General features: G+C 36.6%; 2 protein-coding genes across 2 annotated transcripts in view; both read right to left on the reverse strand.

Moving 5' to 3' along the window:
- Positions 1–1,332: 1,332 nt before the first annotated feature.
- On the reverse strand, positions 1,333–18,467 carry cd82a (CD82 molecule a). Its single transcript, XM_016484186.1, has 9 exons — positions 18,366–18,467; positions 13,434–13,505; positions 10,526–10,598; positions 5,578–5,702; positions 5,184–5,258; positions 4,097–4,195; positions 3,515–3,688; positions 2,877–2,960; positions 1,333–2,542 (listed from the first exon to the last, which is right to left on the reverse strand). The coding sequence occupies exons 2-9, from the start codon at positions 13,494–13,496 to the stop codon at positions 2,465–2,467; spliced, it is 771 nt and encodes a 256-aa protein (XP_016339672.1). The 5' UTR covers positions 13,497–13,505; positions 18,366–18,467; the 3' UTR covers positions 1,333–2,464.
- Positions 18,468–20,561: 2,094 nt separating this feature from the next.
- The window catches only part of tp53i11a (tumor protein p53 inducible protein 11a), a 38,015-nt gene continuing 36,358 nt past the window's right edge, over positions 20,562–22,218 (reverse strand). The window contains exon 9 of the transcript XR_001634087.1: positions 20,562–21,120. The gene's annotated coding sequence lies outside the window, so the exon portion shown is untranslated. The remainder of the gene's footprint in view (positions 21,121–22,218) is intronic.

Raw genomic sequence — 22,218 nt, forward strand, 5'->3', positions numbered from 1 at the left:
TAAATCATAAGTACAATGTTTCGGTAATTCAGAGCTGATTTGACTTTTTGAACTTCCCCTTTCTTCTCATAGGCCTATTATTAGTGGACTTCTTCCTCTCCTTCATTAGTCATCTATGTGAAGTGAAATTAGATTAAATTAAATGAGGATGAAGAGAGTATGACTCGGTCACAAGTGTGTGTGTGTGTGTGTGTGTGTGTGTGTGAATGACAGCTCTGTCTCGTGCAGTCATACATGTCTCTGTGGCTTCCTGTCAGCTGCTCTTTCTTACAGTGACCATCAGTCTATGATACGGTATTTCTCTCCTTATGCGTTTGTAAACATTAGGAACATTTGTAAAACTAAATTACATTTACAAAACTGAGCTCAACTGGAGAATGTGAGACTGTAAATATTGCTTATAAAATGCAGTTTCGAGACTACTTCATAAAAAAGTCAGCGTTCAACAACTGTATACAGCTACGCGATTAAATAATTCTGCAGTCTATGAAAGCTATTAGAGCAAAGAGCGGCAGCTGTTGTTGTTTGGCGGGCTGGCAGAATGTGAGCAGTGATATTCCAGACTGCCTTCTGACAAAAGACAGCTCAGCTCCGACGTCAGCCCATCACCATTATAATTACAAGTGTAGCTCTGGAGACCGGGAGCAGAGCATTACCGGAAGGATGAGAAAGGAAACTGACGTCCTTTTTGAGCTGAATTACCATAGATTAATGGAGATCTAAATGCGCAGGTTAAAAATAAAACACACACACACACACACACACACACTGTACTGAAGGTTTTCAGAGAGAAAATTCATATCATGCTGCATTTATGTGGATTTTCTTCTCCAAAGCATTGGACATATACATCTAAAAAAGAAAAGTCGTCCATGAGGATCCATGTGTGTGGCAGCTGGGCAAGACTCCGTGAAAACAGGATGGAGCTCGGTGGGCAGGCCGGATGTGAAGGGAGCGAGCAGGTGGCAATGAACCCTCTATTGTTGAGGGAGAAGTTAACGAAGGGTGGGCCGTGTCATTTAACACCTCATAGAAACACAAAGGAGAAACAGACCACCATGATGACCCCTTAAGGAAAAAGACCACCATTTGCCTGCAGAAATGAACAAAAAGCAGGATAAGATTTATGTTATGCTTAAGTTTTGTTTTTGATGGTTTACTAACACAGGGTATATCGTTATTTACTCACCTATTATGCAAATCATTCTAAATTAAACGTTGTGAAGTCACCACCACTTCCCAGTTCACATTAACTAGAACAGATGTGCTACTGCCACCTAGTGAAGATCTTGCAAAAGTACACGGTGGCTAAAAACACTGAGAGCAAATAGGTTGGGTGAGTTATTTATTATAACACATTCAGCTTAAGAAAGGTACATGTAGTTACAATATTTCTATCATTTCATAATTACTTGGTAGGGGGCTGTATTCCCTGTATTTAAAAAAAAATAGGATTTTTTTTTTTTTTTGCAACATTAAAATAAGTGTACCTTTTATTAAGAACTCAAAGTTTTACATATGCAAAATAACTATTACAGATGACAGAAAACACTGTTAGCATTTTTTCATTCATACTTGTATACTATTAAAGTCGTAGTGGTGCCAGAGAAAATCAGTTAAATTAGGAGCAATGCAATAAAAAAAATCAAGTCTGCAGTCAACTTTGGGGGCTAATCTTCATTTTGGTTCACATCATCAAGGAATAGCTTTATATTGTACTTCCTTACAAATATGCTCAAATTAAGCATGTAGAAAAGACATCAAATTTATCATCTGTACAAAAAAGGCAAATGTTTGACTCCCTAGACTTGTCAAAATCAACATGCAAATGAAATCTAAAATATATACACACTAATAAAAAATAAACAAAAGCAACCTGAAACAACACTGGTGCACAAACATACATGATGGACTTCAACACAGACAACTTTCTTATTCGGGACATGCCACTAGGGCAGAGTGGGAATTGTGTCAGACTATGTATACCACAAAACGAACACACGCTAAATATCTAAAGAAAAGTCCCTTGATTTAACAAAAGCAGGCCTTTGTGGTTTTTCTGTTGTCTATAAAGCATAAACCGAAGTTTAATAGGATGTTAACTCATAGTGTGGGCTGCTACAATGAAGAAATATCAAAGCAAACAGACCAGCCTGGGTGTTAAAGAGTGTTGTTGTATAAATAGTCCATTCAGGGGCTCCAGGACTCGTCATAGGCCTTTCATTAATTTATGTGGGCAGCTTTCATGTTCTACACTTCAGACTGTCATACAATGGGCTATTCAAACTGGACTAAAAAAGATCGGATTAAATATCACAGGGGATAGTGTTATTGACATCTCATGACTAAACATAACCCTAAAATTTATGTTTTGTATATATTGTAGAAAAAGAGGGAGATCTGTTGTTCCACGTAAATAAGGAAGGACTGAATACATTTGTGTGCAAGTGTCCATTTTTCCTCCTCAGTACTTTGGCACTTTGGTGTAGTCCTCTTGGTGTACACTCTTGCAAAGGCCCATAGAAAGTATCATGCCAAGGAGCTGTAAGAAACAAACAACGGTCACTACACTGAGATCAGAACAGAAATGTGCAATCTGTTCTACAGAAAATTGTCATCTGGGTCATTACCCTAAGATACAAAAGCTAAAAGGTACATATTTGTTACTTATGTACCCCTAAATGCTACAAATAAATGTACATATTAACATTTTTTCAAAAAGGTACCACCCCAGTGACAGTTTTGTTTTGTTTTGTTTTTATTTCTTAGAGTGCATAGCACAACGTCACTGATAATAAACACCCCAACATTTGAATTTCTTAGTAATGAAGAGGCGTATTGTTCATGCGGTCTAGGCCGGAAGACATACAACATACCTCAATGACAGCCACACCAAGGCAGATTCCCAAAATAATTCCATAATTTGTGAAGAGCCAGCTCCCCACATTCTCCAGGCAGCCCTGATGAAGACAGAAAAACACACTGTCATAAGATCTTTCACTTGAACTAGGCCCGTTTCCAAATTCATGCTACTCTACATTCATAAAATTATGAAAGAGAGAAGTATGTGAAATATAATTGGCTAGTCATCATCTTTCCCAGGCGTGTGTAATAAATTTGCCCACAGTGTTTAGCAAAACTATGTATTTTTCTATCATATTAAAGGATACTCCACCCATTCATCTGTTTAACCACCTTCATGTGATTCCAAACATGACTGACTGACTTATTTAACTGGAACACAAGATATTTTGAAGAATTTGGGTAAACAGTTTCAGTTCCCATTGATAAGAATATTTTTTGACCATAAAATGGAAGTCAATTAAATCTACTAATATTCTTCAGAATATCTTATCTTGTGTTTTACAGATGAAGGAAAGTCATACAGGTTTGGAACCACATTTTCATTGGGCGGACTATCGCTTTAACAACACAGAATTACACAAAACGCGAGGGAGAAATTGAGACTTACTTAATTAAGATGAAATTAATGGATAACCAATATTTCCCATACCGTCTCATAGATGGGCCAATCGTTAGATGAGGCCTCACAGAAGCCACTATCAGCAACATTAGGTGGTGGGAGGGAAGCATTGTGGCAGGAGCATGGGTACAGTTCCAGTGAACTGTTACTAATCATATGGTTCGCATCCCAGTCCAGACGTCCATTCCAGCCACAACACTGCATCTTAGACACACAGAGAAGAAACAACAGGGCATGAAGTATTTGATATTGTTGGCTTGACTATGAACCAGGATTATTCAACCAACTAGCATCTTAATCATTAATTAGCACTTTGAACCACGCATTTACCATTACAATGTATGCAGTATTCAGCCTAATACACTTTTCCAGTGCAAAAAAAAAAATGACATGGTCTTTTAAATATAAGCAAATGAACAGTCAATAGTCTTAACGTCAGTTCTGAAAGGCTAAACTGACAACCTAACAAGCATTTCTACATTCCAGAGCTTGAACCTCCCAAAGAAACCGAGTGGTTCTCATGGCAATACATTCAAATACATAGAGTACATATAATACACGTCTCTAGTCTGAATTAAAGTCAATGTACGAGTTACGCCCATTCATACTCACTGTTCTCTGGAGGTAGTCCCAGGCCTGCTCTGCGGTTTTGTTCTGTCCAGGGTAGTTCACCACAACTTGGGACACAATTTCGTTTGCCTCCTTCCTCAACTGCAACGAGAGTTAAGCGGGTCAGTGGTTTATTTTTCTAGCCTCAGGTATTTGACCTGAGACTCACTTTGCTGACTGAGGAAACAGTTGTTACTAAGCTACTAAAATGGAAGAGTTCAAACACACTTGTTTCACACAAATCGTTTCCCATGAGAGAAGCATGTGTTGCATTTGTATTGGAAGCAAATCTTCAACTGTATGCTCATCTTGTCTCCAAACCGGTTCGCATTTATCTCCAAGATGACAGATAAGCAAATTAAGGACAACATCTATGATCTACTTGCTTTAAATACTTTATGATTTACTGCATATCCTGCTTAGATGCTTCCTATAGCGTCCTCAGAGACACTCGCTGCTGCCTGACCTAGGTGGAGGGCGCAAAAGTGTTTGTGTGCATTCGTCCTCATCCTGTGTCCAACATATGTGATTATTTTTCTCATGGGTCATCATGGTGAAGGTCTGTTCAACAATAGCAATCCTGAAATGCATGTATTTTTTGGTATATGCGATAGGGGGCAGTATATTTTCATTTTCAGCCACTGAAAATCTCTTGACCTCATTTCAAGCTGTTCAAGCCAGAATTCTAAACAAAACCTTCAGGATGAATTCTAGCTGGCAAATGGAACACATGGAGATCTGACCTCAACTTTTCCAAAGCATTTTAACATGCATGCAATCCCTAAGTGTCTTGCTCACAAAAAATGTTTTGATGCCAGGCTTTAAGAGATGGTTCACCCACAAATAAAAATTCTGTCTTCTTGATCAAAACCTGTATGAATTTTGTCTTCTGTGGAACACAGAAGAAGATATTTGGGAGATCACTGAGGGCCAACACAACTTTCATTTTATGAACTGGAGACATTTTTCAAAATATGTTGTTTTGTGTTCCACAGAAAAAAATCAAGTCATACAGGTTTGGAACAATACGAGGGCGAGTAAATGCAACTATCCCTTTACAGCAGTCACATTAGAGCATTCACTCACTCACCAAATCCCGCTGGAAGTAGATGAGAATGGCAGCAGCCACTTGAGCAAGGAGGATGAGCAATAGGCAGGTGAAGTACTGTAGAGAGAGAAAAAGACAATGGATTCAGATATCACAGACTCGTGTGCACGCCCACCACATATGTCAGTCTCACATATGTACTGCACAGTCTGCACATATGTGCAACAGAAACGCAACAGCTGGTTCAGTACAGTCTTTTCGGGTCATGTGACATGAAACCGCTCAGCACAGCCAATTTACACGTGAGAGCAGAAGTTCCTTTTGTACTTCAAGTTTGCATGAGAAAAAAACACGCGATTTACAAAAAACAAGGAGCAACTAAATTAGGATAGATGGTAAAAACTGTGCTAAACATTGGTGCATTTTTGTGTCTTACCAATCCAAGCAAACAGCGGATTTCATAGATGGCCCCCAGACAGCCCAGAAATCCCAGAAGCATGGAGAATGAGCCCACGCCAATCAGAATATAAGAGACCACCTTCAGCACCATGGATGAATCCTCTGTTAGTGAGAAATACAAACGTAATTCTGGTTACAAACTAATCATAATTGTGTTAATGAGCAGTGATTAAGTAAACATAACAGTAATTCAGTTATTTTCCACACTTTGGTAACACTTTCAATACATTAAACTTGGTCAATTCAATAGTTAACATGAAATAGCAATGAAAAATACTTTTGCATCATTTATTAATATTGGTTATTGCAAATTTCTGGGGTAAGTATGACTTTTTTAAATTAAAGGGGTCATATGATGCGATTTCAATTTTTCCTTTTTTTATTGGGTTTGTCTGGTCATGCCAGACGGCATCACAGTATGGTAAGGGGCGTAACATTTCCGTCACACGCTTGAGGTATTCGACCAATCACAATGCACTGGATAGCTGGCCAATCAGAGCACACCTCGCTTTTCAGACCGATGAGCTTTATAAAAATCGACGCGTTTCAGAAAGGCGGGGCATAGAGGAGAAACAATAATGTACAGTATGTGGAAAATAATGTGTTTTTTTAACCTTAAACCGCATAAACACATTTCATTACACCAAATACACAAAATAGTGTTCTTTTTAGCAACATCATATGACCCCTTTAACACTTTTATCTTTTATACAGCATTCAATTCTATAAAGTGACAGTAAAGACTTTCACATTGTTTTAATAAATGCTGTTCTTTTGAACTTTCTATTTATCAAAGTATCCTAAGAAAGTACCATGGTTCCACAAAAATACTAGGCAGAAAAATGTTTTTAACTTCAATAATATGAAATGTTTCTGAAGCACCAAATCAACATATTAGAATGATTTCTGACGGATCATGTGACACTTAAGACTGGAGTACTGACTGCAAAAAAAAATCAGCTTTGCCATAATAGAAATAAATTACATTTTAAAATATTAAAATAGGAAGCAATTATTTTAAATTGTAATAATATTTCACAATATAGTTGCATAAATTAACATATGTTTACAAGAAACAATAGCATATTTGTAAATTAACATTAATAAATGATGTAACCTTATTTTTATTTTACCAGTACTTTTTTATGGTCTGTTAAGGTTTACATTTAGCACAACCACTTCAACTCTACCTAATGAAATGCACTACTGCTGGTCACTTTGCATGCCGAAAACTAATTTTGGTCTCAAATACTCCAAGCCAGTAAATACAGTCTCGGGTTGTCCTCATGAATATATATGCATTGTGTAATGTTGAGATGAGGTTGGCAAGTCTCCCTTGCTATCCTGACTGAGACATGAGGGCCTATAGTACCGGGCGATGCTCACTGTATGCTGTTGAACAGTTGGGTCAGACATTCTGTGGCTTCACCTCAAAGCAGCAGCACATTCTCCAACTGTGTTCTGGTCCTGCTTCAGTCAGGCTTTCATGCGTATTGACTGAAAAGCCTCTGTCATATCATCCTGCCTCGAAATACCTCAATGGCTCCCCAGCAAAAACAACATTACCACAGACAGCCTTGCAAACAATACCACAGTGTGACTGTGGGTGTAGAGGATACAATGGCCCATCATGTGACCCGATGCAATCATCATTACGAAACCAAGCACTTAGATGAGATGACCATCTCGACCCTGATGATTACCGCATGCGTCAAAGCACAAATAACACAATGAGTTAATCTTTTCACACGGTGGAGAAGGCTCTGTCTACATCTTACATAATTTAGGCTATTTAGTAATTAATGATTAAGAGAGAACTGGATACTGGGAAACCCACACGCTGGAAACTATGAACCAGCGGATTGCATTTAGTAAGCAAACAAATCCTGCATCCTAACGAACAACGTGGAGTGAGTTATCTTATTTGGAATCATTTCAGGCCATTCTGTAAAAAAATTAAAAATTCTCACAAGATTCACAGCTTGTTTGAAAAATGTTTGACTTAACTATTGGTAAACAGCTGTTAACGCGATAAAAAAAAAAAGTCAAAGTTTTAAAATGGAAATACTGAGACGAGGCTCTTTTGTGCCATGTGGTAAATATTATCAAAATTCTCTGTCGCCATAACAATCCCACAAACAACAGCAGAATAAAGAACAAGACCTTTTTCCTTAACAAAGCAAATGCCTTTTAAGTGCAACCACTATGTTCAGCAGAAACCAAGTTCAAAGCATTTGGCCAACTGCAATGAACGTAACGATTCTGTTTCAGTTATTCCATCCAGTGCTCAAACCCCAAGAATGGGTAGTGACATTGCAAATAAAAGCATAAAGCATGTATGCATTTCAGCTTTGAATGTGTGGGCCTTTGTAGCATCAGTACTGTAAATCTCAAACCACCCCATGCTGGGGAAGTGCCTAACGGTGTCTAACGGAAACAGGAAAATCCTCTAGGGATCAGTTGAGCCAGTGAAGGCCACTGGCATCTGGATTAGAGAAACAATGATGATGTTCAGAAAACTCTTTTTTTTTTTTTTTTTTACGATGGGCTCACAGTTTGTATGCATGGCTGGGAGTCCCAACAAACTGCACTGCAGGAATGTGTCTGTCAGATGAATTATTACGTGCAAAGGAGGAATACGAGAGGCTGACAGATTCACTGCTGTTGGTATCATGCTATGGTGTGAGCCTGCACTTTTTTAAATCATTTTTCTGCTCTGAACAATCAATCAAACCAAAAACTTTTTATGGCGTAACCACTCAGACTGGGTTCAAGTCTTGGGTCAGGCTCACTACATTTTGCAAGACAACCTTTAAAATGCTCTGACCCTTTCCAAGTCAACTACTGTAATGGTTCCATAAATCAGAGGACTGTCAGTGCGCTTTGAGCAGTGTTCATTTTCACACAACCTTATGTTGTAGACTAAAATAAAATTCAGTCAATAGTCATATTCATTCATTTTAGTCAGTTTTACTTGGAATAAAATGGTTTCTAATTTTAGTCTATGAGAAAGAACTAAATTAAAGGGGTCATATGATGCTATTTTAAAGATCATTATTTTGTGTATTTGGGGTAACAGAACATGTTGACATGCTTTAATGTTCAAAAAACACATTATTTTTCAAATACTGTACATTATTGTAGGTCCTCTATGCCCCACCTCTCTCAAACACGTTGTTTTCAACAAAGCCCCCTCCTTTGACAAGCGCAGTCTGTCAGAAGCGCCAGATTGTCATAGCAAAGTCGGAATTACCCCTTTTTTAATTTTTTTTTAGAAATAGCCTTTGTGCACAGCTAGCCTTGGTTGCACAAATTCGAACATCTGGGTTGTGCTGTTCTGTTGTAAATAAATCTTAACCAATGATTCCTCATTGCATCTATTGTAACACTCCAAAGAGAAAGGAAAACTTGAAATCGCATCATATGACCCCTTTAAGGTAAATATTTAAACATTTTATATATTACATTTAAACCAGCATTCATTCTCTGTTCAGTTTTATCTTATGCTACTCAAGCAAGTCAATCCACAACATCTTTTTATTTTGCTATTGAAGGATTATTGAAAGCATTCATACTTTCTAGGATTTTCCTTTTCAAAATGGTGTTAGTTTTTTTTATTTTTTGAAGTAATTCGTTTTTTTGTTTGTTTTTTGAAGAAAGAACAAAAATTATTCAGAAAGTACATAAATCAAAAGTGGCAGTAATGACTTTTACATTGTTAAAAAAATATTTTTGTTTCAAACAAATGGTGTTCTTTCAAACTTTCTTAACAATCAAGTAATTCTGAAAAAAAAAAAAAATAATAAGAAATGTTTCTTGAGCAACAAATCAGCTTATTAGAATGATTTCTGAAGGACCATGTGACACTGAAGACTGGAGTAATGGCTGCTGAAGATTCAGCTTTGCCATCACAGGAATGAATTACATTTTTAAATACATTAAAATAGAAACAGTTCTTTTAAAGTGCTATTATATTTCACATTATTTCTGTTTTACTGTATTTTTGAATAAAAAATGCAGCCTTGGGGAGCATAAGAGACTTCTCTAATAAATCTTCCTTGTTCCCAAACTTTTGAACTGCAGTATAGATTAAGACCACTTAGAATTAAGTGACAGAGGCAGATAGAGGGTCATTCTTTTGTATATACTTGCTCACTAGTGTTAATTTGTTCTTTCAAATGACTAATGCATCGCGAGGCCTGATCTGAGCATTGACGTAATGCATGCTAATGAGACAGCCGCTAAAAGAGGCCTGTGTGGCAGCGAGGGAGCACCTGCAGACTGCCTCAGACGTGCTATGTCACACACAGGCCCTGCCTGGCTCGCACACAGAGCCGTGAACTCAATAGCTGATCCGGAGCCAGCTGTGAACATGTAGCTCTGGCCTGCTTGCTTTAGACCCGGTGACCTAGAGCTCCCTGCAATGGCCTCTGGGATGGAAAACAGATCAGAAGTGTGCAGGGGGGAGGGGTGATGACAAATACAGAGCCCATCATCGACAATCTGTCCAAAAGCCTGAATCATGTGCTTTAAGACGAGACTAACAGTGATCATCAAACAAAATGAAACGAGAGACAGATGGCCCCTGTAAAAGTGGGTCTGAGTCACTGGCGCACGAGCCCAGGGGGTTTTATTCAAAGGTAGAATGGGATGAAACTTCACTAATGAGAGCATAAAAAGACAAGACCGACGACCAACTCTTCTCATCGCTTCCTCTGGATTTTACTACAACCAAATAACAAAAGAACTCTCCCACAGGGCATTAAATAGCCTTTTAGATTAATGTGAACGCATTTCAAACCATCCCAGAGAAAATGGCCAGGAGAGTAGATTTAGGTTATTAGGAACATAATTTTCCTGCTTGTTCACCTGCATGATGTTTTATGGTTTTCTCTTAGTTGCACACATTTTATGCAGACACTTACGCAACACCGCAATGAGGCTCTGATTGTCTAGGAGGATCCACAGTCCAAATCCCATAATCGTAGCTCCGAAGATCTGTCGAGAGACAAAAAGGAAAAGACAGGGGGCAGAAGAAGAGAGGGGAAAGAAAAAAGACGTAGAGAATCAATCATGTGCTGCAGGACAGGAGGGGAACGAGGGGCCCCAATTTTCAGTTTACAAGCTGCAACTTGTTCACTCCAAATCTCTTGGACAGAGCTAAAGATGGAAAGTCTAGTATTAATGTGTTCCCTGAAAGACAGGAAGGTTGTGTGCTGGTGTGTGTGTGAGTACGTAACAAACACACTAATCCTGGCCCGTAGGAAGCTATGAACTGTTGCCTGATCTCTAACTGTGGGGTTCCAGTTCTGCTTTGCTCTCAGCTCACATCTGGGACTGATTGGGCCGTGCTTCTGCGTGGCAGTGGCAGGAGGGGAGGGGGAGCTCAGCGGATGTTCCATGAGTTCAGGAACACCACAGCCTTCTCTAAACCCATTCGGACAAGCGCTCCGTCTCCTCTCCTTATGTCTAACACCAGGGCACATGCTGGGGTGTGTGGTTTAGGGGTGCATGCTGGAGCACTAAAAGCCCCGATATGCTCACAGTAAAGTTCTTTTGCGTTCTTAGATTAGGGGTCAGGTTTTTCAGGGTTTTCCAGAAAGGTCCGTTTGAACATTTTGGCCTGATTTTGTCTCAAATTATGTCACACCAGTTCGTTCCTCGATTTCGCTTGAAGTACATTTGGGCCTTCATTTGTCAAAATGCTGTTTAAGCTTCTTTTGACTAAGGTTTATGATTTTTGCATACAGATCCTCTAGTTATTCTGGTTCAACTTCACTAATAAGGTGCATGGAAATACAGAAAAAAACGGTAATGAAGGTAAACCCAGCAACACTTCTTGATGGATTCTTTTATTTAAATCAAACCAATGTATTTCAGCACACAGCTCTTTGGTAGTGCAAATCCTACACTGTAAAAAATGATTGTGATTTTAACAGTAAAAACTGTAAAAATGCTACAGTAAAAACCTGTTAACTGGTTAACAGTAAGTTTCCATACTATATATGGTGAATAAATGTAATTACATTTAATGTAATTTTACAGTAAAATACTGTTAAAAATAAGTTTTTTGGAAGTGAAAAAGAAAAAGTCATTGTATAATTTACTATGAAAAACCTCGTAGAAAAGCTGTTTGTGATGAGCTTTGGTTCATCATGTGACTTTCTCATCACCACCAGTTTTTGGTGGTTATCGGTGCATTTCAATGGTTCAAAACAGATATTAACACTTCAATATGATGGTTTATTAACATTACATCAGTTCATGAAATACGGTATTTTATTGTGAATTTAAGTTCTGTAATCTGTAAAACCTAAAATGCTGCTACCATATTTTTTACGGTGAAGTTCTGGCAACCACAGCTGCTGGTATTTTACCGTAAATGTCACAGATTTTTTTATCACCACCAGTTTTTGGTGGTTATCGGTGCATTTCAATGGTTCAAAACAGATATTAACACTTCAATATGATGGTTTATTAACATTACATCAGTTCATGAAATACGGTATTTTATTGTGAATTTAAGTTCTGTAATCTGTAAAACCTAAAATGCTGCTACCATATTTTTTACGGTGAAGTTCTGCCAACCACAGCTGCCAGTATTTTACCGTAAATGTCTCAGATTTTTTTTTACAGTGTACAAAATGCTAAAATATACAAATAAACAATATTAAAATATTAAATGTTTTTAATTCATATTCATATAAAAATGTATTTTACTAAAATGTATTTATTTTATTAGAATACATTTTATAATACATTTAAAAATTGTTGTTCTCTTTCTCTTCTGCGTTTCATTTCTATGTACTAATCTAATGTAATCGCTTTGGATAAAAGCATTTTCTAAATAATATAAAATGCTGTTGTAATGAATAATTGAATAAATGTAAATGCAAAGACAAGAAGCTGCCAATCAGAACACACATATAAGACCTAATTATGCTGTTATATATTTGACTTCTTTAAACATTTTCCTGGGCTCATTTAAAAATTTATTTAACTGCACTGGTTGGGTTACAAATGGTTGGAATAAATCATTGGGCTCTTCCTGTGCTCTTTGAGCCTGAGCACCCAGGTCTGCGGAGAATAAACTTGGAACAGAGATTTCTTTTTTCTTTTTTTCCTACATGGAACAAGCCCAAGGATGACAAGGGAGAGCAGGCTGATTCTCTCTGAGATGGAGAAGAGTAAACTGTCTGGGTAACAAATGGCAAACACTTCATCTGGATGATATCTAGAGTGCATTCTTTTGACAGAGCGATGCGAGACTGCTATGGCGCACCTACAACTAATAAACATGTGTTGCTGTTGTTTTTCATCAACTGGTAAACAGGATTGACTTATTTATATGAATGTGAGCACTGGTTCAGTGAATATCAGTGTTTAACTAAACTGGGACACTATGCTTTGAGTGAGCTAAAAAGCATAATTTATAAAAAGAAACAGGCTTGAGAAAAGGTTTGGTAGAATGTTTCAAAAACCTTCCAAGAACAAATCTGGGATAGATTTGCCCAAATCTAATGCTGTAACACTTTATAATAAGTTTAAATTTGATTGTTATTTTCTGTAATACATATGAACAATAGAATATTTAAAAATTAACATTAACCTATATTAATAAATGCTGTGAAAACATTGTATTATTAGTTCATGATACTTAGTGCATTAACAAATGTTAACAAACTGAGCCTTATTCTAAGTGTTACATCTAATGCTAACATTCTGTTGTTGAGGTTTATTACAATAACAACAATAACAAAGCACAAAGTCAAAGCACGTCAAATGATTGAAATAACTGAACTTGTTCTTTAAAAACTAAAAAGTGAAACTTACAAAGAAGATTAAGTTGAAGAGAAACAGGAAGTACTTGGTGGCAGCGATGCATCCTTTCGCCATTTTGTTGACCTGTAAAAAACCCAAAACAGCAGTAAATTAAGGATCAGTGAATATGATACATGACACAGATTAAGAGAAATGGCAAAAGGGCAACATAATGTTTCATTCATTGAAATGAACAGACAGCTGTAAGGATTACAAAAACTTTTTTTGGTAAGATTAGTGATGAGAGCTAGTAAACAGAAAAAAATACATTCTGTAAACAAAGGTACACAGTTTTCATCATGCACACAGACTATTAATATATATGTTTGCTACAGTTTAAACATTCAATATCGCTTCCCCTTGCTTTCAGACAGAGCATGCTGTCATCATCAGATAAATCTATGGAGTACACAGATCTAAATTCCACAGGATCGGTCAATACGCTCCTCTGGACTGCGTGATGGCTGTTGCCACAGTTTTTTGACGATGACCCATATTCCTGCTATCATTAAAAGGTTAGTGTTATACAGGCTTCTCGTGCTATTTGTGGGACTGAGGGTGTGCTGCATGGCACACTTTGGCACATCAATGACCTCAGAGAGGGCGAAAGAATTGTGAGTGATGATAAGCGGATATAGAGCAACAACACAAAGCGGATCAGGCCACAGATGGAGAAAACACTATTGCTGGAGCCATTTATGGACAAGCACAGGAGCTCATTCAAAGCTTTCTTACAGTGGAGATGAATGGATGGACTTTCATCCCACCTCTCAGAGATACTATATGAGAGATACTACATCGGAAGAACCTCTTTTACAGTGAAATTAAATCACCTTTTAAATTAAATCACCTTTGACTGGGAGTATCAATATTTAAGCAGAAGAGCAGCAGAGCATTTTATGGGTACATATACTGTTCAAAGATATATACTGCATCTTTATGATGCACATTTTTTGTTGATGAAATCCAAAAACATTTTATTATTAGCCACTTTTGTCAGTAATTTCGTTGAGACTGGCTTTAGAAAAAAGCATATCAAAAGTTTGAGGTCAGTAAGTGTCAGATTTTTTTTTCTTTTTAGAAGAAATCAATATTTTTATTCAGCAAGGATGCATTAAATTGACCAAAAAGGGAAATATTAAAGACTTTTATAATATGACTTACAAAAGATTTCTATTTAAAGTAAATGATGTTCTTTGAACATTCTATTAATCAATGAATTCTAAAAAGCAGCACAACTGCATCAACACTGATAATAATGAATGTTTTCTATTAGACTGATTTCTGAAGGATCATGTGACACTGAAGACAGAAGTAATGGCTGTTAACATCAAAGGAATAAATGACATTTCAGAATATATTAACATAAAAACAGTTATTTTAAATTGTAATAATATTTCACAATTTGACCCTTTTTACGGTATTTTTTATCAAATAAATGCAACCTTGGTGAACATAAAAGACTTATTAAAAATACTAACTCAAAGTGTGTGTATATACATAAACAGACTTCAATAAATGTTGCTTTGGATAAATAAGTATAAGAGGATAAAAAGAGGATAAAAGTGGATAAAGAAGCCAAAATATCCCATAAGCCAATGTCTGTTTCTTAGTCTTTTTTTTCTTGAAGTTATGTAACACAAAGAAAAGCATTCTTTTCAAACTTCACAAGCAAACTTACATGAACTTCTAGTTTTTTCAACTTATGAGACAGGAATACAATTTAAAACATGTTTAACTTGCTTGTTTCATTTTAGTTTTAAAGAGACAATCGCAGTGCTGCTGAGCAGAGGCCAACCAGCTCAATTAAAAATATCTCATATTTTTCTACCATGGGAGAGATTGTAATGTTTTTTTCAGATGCAACAGAAGTCCATGGAATCAAATTACCTGCACTTCCTCCTCATTCTGCAGAGTGAAACAAGGCCTTATTTATACCTTAAGCAAGTTTCCTAATGTCCGTACCACGTCTTACAAGACATAAACAAAAAGGGGTTATAAACAAATTCACCCTTGATAAAAGCCCTGTTGTGATTTGGATCAAGGCCAACATTGAGCTGATGTACCACATATGAAGGTCACAGCTATTATGTCTACACACATATAACTTATCCAACCACAGTCAGACAGATAAAAAGTGTGTCACAATGCACTAAAATTTTAATTAGGCCAGCACACCACCACAGGGAGAGACATGGCAATATATATTAACAAGACCTGTTTATCAGTAGTAGTTTATCTTATCTCTTCACTGCTGAAATTGCTTTAGCAGCAAAATAACCTTAAATCACCTGAAAAGCAAAGCAAAGATTGCTAAATGAGTACTGCCACTTTGAGAGTATCTATTAAGCAATTACAATTACCCTTTGAGGAGATCCAGGCTCAGCCCTCATTCTGAAGTTCATCAGCATTCAGCTCATCTACCCAGTGTACACTGGGGCTCTAGTTCACACCCCGATCTCCAACCACCCTCCCCCACACTCACACAGATAGAACCAGCTTTGATTTCCCACCACGACAATGGCAGCTTTCAGCCATGCTTTTCAAATTGAACAAAAGGAGAAACTCCACACACTCAGAAGCCCACTGTAGCCTTGAAGTTAAACTGATGACATCCCTACAGGGGTGGCAACTTTAACATCCAAAGTAAACATATAAGTGCACAAGTGTTATGGAATCTGTTACTAAAAGCTCAAGCATCTTTGCTGATTGAGCAAGCGTGCTTTATATAATGCCATTGAGCTTCCTTGCAATCGGTTAAGCTATAAAATGAAGCCTACAGCTGATGATTCAAGGCCTTCTAGTCTTTGGCACTTCCACAACAACTTCATTTGAACTTGCACATGCCAAACAGTTTGCCATGGTAACCATCAAGCGGGCTGGCATGAAGGGGTGCAGAGTGTCCCCTCTTGAGAGAATAAACAGTCTCACACTCCTCACAGCATGCAGAAAAAAAGAAAAGTGAAACCCAAAATAAGGGGAAGCCCACTGGGGCCAATGGCCTTGTCTATCCACAGTTACTTCGGGCAGAAACAAGGCTTACATTCATTAGGACGGTTAATCTCTCCACCTGAACACAAAGACCAACTTGATGGCACCAGTCGTGTTAAAGTGGGCTGCACAAGCAGCTACTAAAATGGCCCAGAGAGGTTATTAAAGTTGACTAGTTTTATGATGAATGGCGATTATGATTTAGAAAAGCAATAATATTTTAACAACAGGGACTAACCAATGTTTGTGTCTGAAACATCACCTATTAATGGAATGCAGGCAAACTGGAAATGTAATTCAAAGAAAGTGTTATTGTTTAGAAGTTGTTATAGCGAAACTCAGATTTGTTATGTTTTATCAACTTTGTCTCAGATGTGTATCCTAAAATTCCTGGTGAACTTAAAGCAAACACAGATGAGATGATTGTTGACATACAGTAACAGTATGGAGCTATAAAAATATGGATGTTGATATCATAGACCAGATCATTTGGTTTTAGAAAAAATCTATTCAAAATGTTTTCACTGGCCATAATTTAATATCCTGGTGTCTATTTGTCTCCATTTATTCTCATTGCTGACACAGCTTAGACGGTGAACATTGTTGTGATTTTTCTTTCCTAAGGGTATATTTTCCTCTGCTAATTTAAACATAAATAAATAAATAAATAATGTATGCAATGAATGCATACGCTTGAGCACACAAATTTGACTGTAAATCAAACTTGCACTACTGTATAAATTAATCAGTAAAGTATTCAAAGTATAATGTATTACGGTTACTAGGCTATTAATGCATTATTTTGAAACTTACAGTAGGTTACTGATTTGTAGTTCAACTTAAGGGAAATTCCACCCAGAAATGAAAGTTATTTCATCATTTACTCACCCTCAAGTTGTTCCAAACCTGTATGAATTTCTTTCCTCTGCTGAACATCAAGATATTTTCTGGTCACCATTGACTTCCACTGTATTTTTTTCCATACTATGGATGACAATGGGGACCAGCAACTGTTTGGTTACCCATATTCTTTCAAATAACCTTTTTCAAAAGAAGAAAGAAGCATACAGGTTTGGAGCAACTTGAGGGTGAGTAATGACAGACAGGATTTGTATTTTTATTTTATCCCTTTAGTCCAATCATCAAAATCATAGAGCCTAATTTGTAGGCAAAGACAGATTCAAACTACACAGTTATTGTGTCAATCAAACTCCTATTCGTCTCCAAACAGAAAAAAGTCTATTTCAATTCACTTGCCAAATCACTTGCAGTTGTAAACCGACTTGACCTACATTCGACAGATCTCACATTACAGTTCATAACCAGTGAATTAAACCATCCTCGCAAAGAGAGCTCCCTAAAAAAAACCTTTAAAGCGGAAAAATACAGACTATGTGCAGGCGAGGAAAACGGGCTTTTTCATAACCCTGAACAAAACTAACAAGTAAACTATTTTGAGGACTATAATACATTGTAAACACTCCTTATCCTGACCGATAATAACAGCTCAAGGATCACATTTATGAACTGAACGCGAAACCATGACAATGAGTGGGAGAATAAACAATCCCTGACATGTTTTCATAATGTTTTATAGAAGTAAACTATGAATAAGAAATTAAATCCAAACTAGAATAGTGAACCCGTTATTAGAACTGAAAAAGCGACAATTGTAAACTCTGCTTTAACACACAAACTAGGCTACTCACAGAAAATCTGTTACACATGACACGCCAAAACATTAAAACTGCCTGTGATATTAAACCATTAGAAAAGAAATGCAGGGACACGACCTAATGGACCAACTCATGACTATTATCTAGGCTATTTAAACTTTTCATTTCATTCAGTTTCCCATCTTCAGTTGTTAAAGATGTATAACCTGACGAAATATTCAGAATAAGATATACAGCAATCATTACATAAGAGGTTATGTTTTCAAAAAATACTCACGTATAGTGTCGGGGTTGGAAAATGAGAAAAGTAGGCTACAATAGATGTCAGCTGCGCGTCTCGTCCAGCGTTCTTGAGTCTAGTGCGAGTGAGCAGCCTGGAGTTGTAGGATAAAGGCTGCTCACAGTCTCCACCAAGTGGCTTTGATTAATATTAGCGCAGCGGGCCACTGTCCACTTGGAGGCCTCAGTGAACTGCTTAGACATCAACAAAATATCTTTGAAACTCATCACCGTTATGTTTAACAAAGAAAATTAACTTTTTTTTCCTTCTTTTTTGTCCCTTAAAAATGTGTCAGGTGATCCATAAGCGAAAATATATTTTCAGACCCATCAGTGAAAGTGTAAAAGAAAAAAATCTGTAGGTTAACAAAATTTAAGAACCAATACCATTTGGTTTACTTTACCTCCAACTAGACAGCATATGAAATGCTTATGAAGTGCCTTTTTTTAGAATGTATTTTTCTTGCACACAGGAAGATACATCCTGAGCATCTTAACCACAGGGGTAGAAAAATAACTGGTTTTAACTGGTTATTGTTCAGACTTTAGTCTCACATGTCTCTTTTTCTAGACATCTAGAATAGATAGTTCACAACTGCAGACTGTATGGATGCTGTATGTTCGTTGACTCTCATAGCAAAGAAAATAGGCCTAATACAAACACAAAAGCCAACTCAATATCTTTCAGTCTCAACCAAGAATTTGTCCACGACACTACCTAATTAACTGGCTTCACACTCTAAGTCGTCTATGAGAAAACTAGCATTCATTTAAAGAATGCCATGTAGTGGATACATGCAGAAGCATAGATGACAGCATGTGGGGGGGGAAAGAAAAGAAAAGTGAAAGCTTCAACAGAGGGGAAACCCGATTACTTGAGCTAGAAGCATGTATTAGAACAGTTGAGCTGGACCAATAGCTACCTAACAAATATGCTCCCCACTCACACCTGTCATCAACAATCAATAATGAAAGTGAAAGATGCATTCACTTAAGAAACGCCATCTGCTGCAGCTGAAATGTGGATGCAATACTAAATAAATGACAGCATGTAGAAGAAAACTAAAACCCCCGACACCCACAGTTACTTGGGCCAGAAACAAGCAGTACAGTTAAGCTGCAAATATATGTACATTTAGGCTATTAAATTACCATATATGAAATGTATCGTCATATTAAGTAAAACCTATATAAACCTATTAGAAATGATGGAAAATATTCATATATTAACATATCTAGCTATGTCATACAAATATATGCTTGTGTACTACGTGTAATACATTTTTGGACATATATGTCATGCACACGTATATCCATCCTAAAACTTCTCAATAAGTAAGTAAATATATGAAAAAGGCACGCATTTTAAAAAGTAGAACAAAAACATAAACAGATTTTTGTATAAATGTTGTTTTAATAAAATTGCATAGCCTATATAAAATATATATTGTTGACATGCTACAACATAAAATCTTCATATACATATTATTAGCATGTTATATATTATTATGGGGATTTTACACGTTATAAACTTATATTTTCATCTACCCAGAGGATATATGAGCAAACTATATAGGCTATTGCCTAGTACGTAATTTTGGCAATATATTCATGTTAATATGATATAGGGCAATATATCTTACAGATCCGTATGTGCTTCAACATTTCCTGTCCAATGAACAAACCTTTTGTCAATGAGAAAGTGAAAGCAGCATTTGCTCTGAGAAATATCATCTGCTAAAATGCTGTGGGTACAAATTTGTTGCATGTAAAGATAACAGCATGTGCATAAAACAAAAGTGCAAGTCCTAACAAGGGGAAGCCCAGTTATTTGAGCCAAAAACAAGCAGTGCAAGCTGTGCCAGTACATACCTAACAAACCTGCGCCTCACTCCAAGTCATCTGAATATTGAAAGAGAAAGCACCATTCACTTTGAGAGTTGATCGATTTTTTTTTTCAATAGAATTATATAGCCAAGGATATATACAGTAATACAACACGTTCTGTGATAGTTCAGTGGCCTCAGGGAATATGTTTGTGAAAATACATATTAGACCTCATCTGATTTTAAAACTTTCAAACTGCTTTTGGGCACAGCTCACAACACCTTTAGCTACAAATCAGAATCAGAGATCCTGTGGGTAGAAATCAGTTAATGATTCAAGAATACTTTTTCCATTTGAAAAACTTTATAGATTTATTAAGCACATTCACTGTTTCTCTACAAAAAGTAGATACATACCTGTCATACATGAGCGTTTGAACAAACATTCTAAAAACTAACATTGCAATCATCTATCTCAAAAACAAATAGAAACAAAGTTGCAACTTTACAGATGTTTAAGAAGTGTTACACATTCCTGAATCATTCAAATATTTACAAAGCAAAAAGATACTGAGTCTAGTGTACATATAATCATAACTGTGCTTTGACTTCACAATTAAATCATGGTCCATTGTTTTGCTAATAAACTATTACTAAACTCAAGAGAGATGTACAGTATAAATAAACAAACAGCAGTTTGGTTTTGAAGTACAGCAGTTAATATAGAATTATGAAATGTGTTCATCACACCTTCTCTGTCTGAAATACTGTCTAACTTGCCCATTCCAAAGCACATATTCATATGATCCTCTGATTTCCCTTTGGAATAAAGCCATGTGTGTTTCACTGGAAGAAGTATCTGAGATCTCTGGAAGGGCAGCGTGACAGTCCACATCTCAAATTATAGTTCAGTGATGGAAGCATATACTGTTAGGAATAACACCTGCTAGTTATAGAATAATCATTTTATACTATTATTCACAATCACCTTTTGCTAATGTTGGGCCAGATGTTGGTAGTATGATAAAAGAAATGCAACATTCGCTTATGGCTACATCATAGTAACAATAAAAGGTGAATAAACATGCTAACAATTTTTAATAAACACTTTGTGGAAGTTGAACGCAAGTATTATTCACTGATTATATCTTTTACTGATATAATCTGACATTTTAGATTTATAAAAGTGCTACATTTTAACGCTACCGTGTCGATCTGCATTGTTGAATTCGTGCAACGATCACTAAAGGCATAAAGCATATCATACTACACACATTTCTAAAATGTGCAATTCTTGTGCATAATGGTAGTTGTTAAAAGAATAGTTCACCCAAAACAGAAAATTCTCTGAAGTTCACTGTCAATGACGAGACACAAAGAAAACATCATATGAATTCAGTTGTATGAACTACTTTTATGATACTCCTTTTTTGTTCCACAGAAGTTTTGAAAACAAAAATAAAAATCAATGTTGTTGCACTTGCACTTTTGGGTAAACTGTCCCTTTAATACATACAGATAAATTTGCAAGAGTAAAACCATTATTAACATGCAGCTTGAATGTCATGAAAACATGAAAAATCAGATCAGAACATGGAAAAATCACCTGAATCCTCAAAAGATTTTTCAACTGACTTATTCTCTGTCATCTTTTAATCTGTCATAAAGGGGAGTTGTACCAAGTTTGTAATTACACCATTTACTTTAGTAACGGTTGTGCAAATGTCCATTAGGTATGTAAAGCATTAAAAATTTACATCTGAATTGGTAGGTGTAGAATTTCTTTGTTTGAAGCGACACAGAGCTGCATTTGACAGTAATACATTTCCAACTACAAAGTTAATAAGGTACTTTCTGAAATACACGCGTTAAATACCATTTAATACTACATCCATTATTCTCACCATATCACAAAATGTACTGTTGGGAATAGGGGTCGACCGATATGTGTTTTTCAAGGCCGATGCCGATACCGATTATTACAGATCAAGTAGACCGATAACCGATATTTTGAACCGATATATA

The sequence above is a fragment of the Sinocyclocheilus anshuiensis genome, unplaced genomic scaffold (genome assembly GCF_001515605.1).
Source record: "Sinocyclocheilus anshuiensis isolate Anshui unplaced genomic scaffold, SAMN03320099.WGS_v1.1 scaffold3086, whole genome shotgun sequence".
In the NCBI taxonomy this organism is placed as follows: Eukaryota; Metazoa; Chordata; class Actinopteri; order Cypriniformes; family Cyprinidae; genus Sinocyclocheilus; species Sinocyclocheilus anshuiensis.

Coding starts and splice junctions, on each gene's coding strand:
- cd82a (XM_016484186.1), bottom strand. CDS start 13,496: ATGGCGAAAGGATGCATCGCTGCCACCAAGTACTTCCTGTTTCTCTTC. Junction 5,259..5,577: donor TCCGCTGTTTGCTTGGATTG/GTAAGACACAAA, acceptor CTCTCTCTACAG/TACTTCACCTGCCTATTGCT. Junction 2,543..2,876: donor TTGGTGTGGCTGTCATTGAG/GTATGTTGTATG, acceptor TGTTTCTTACAG/CTCCTTGGCATGATACTTTC.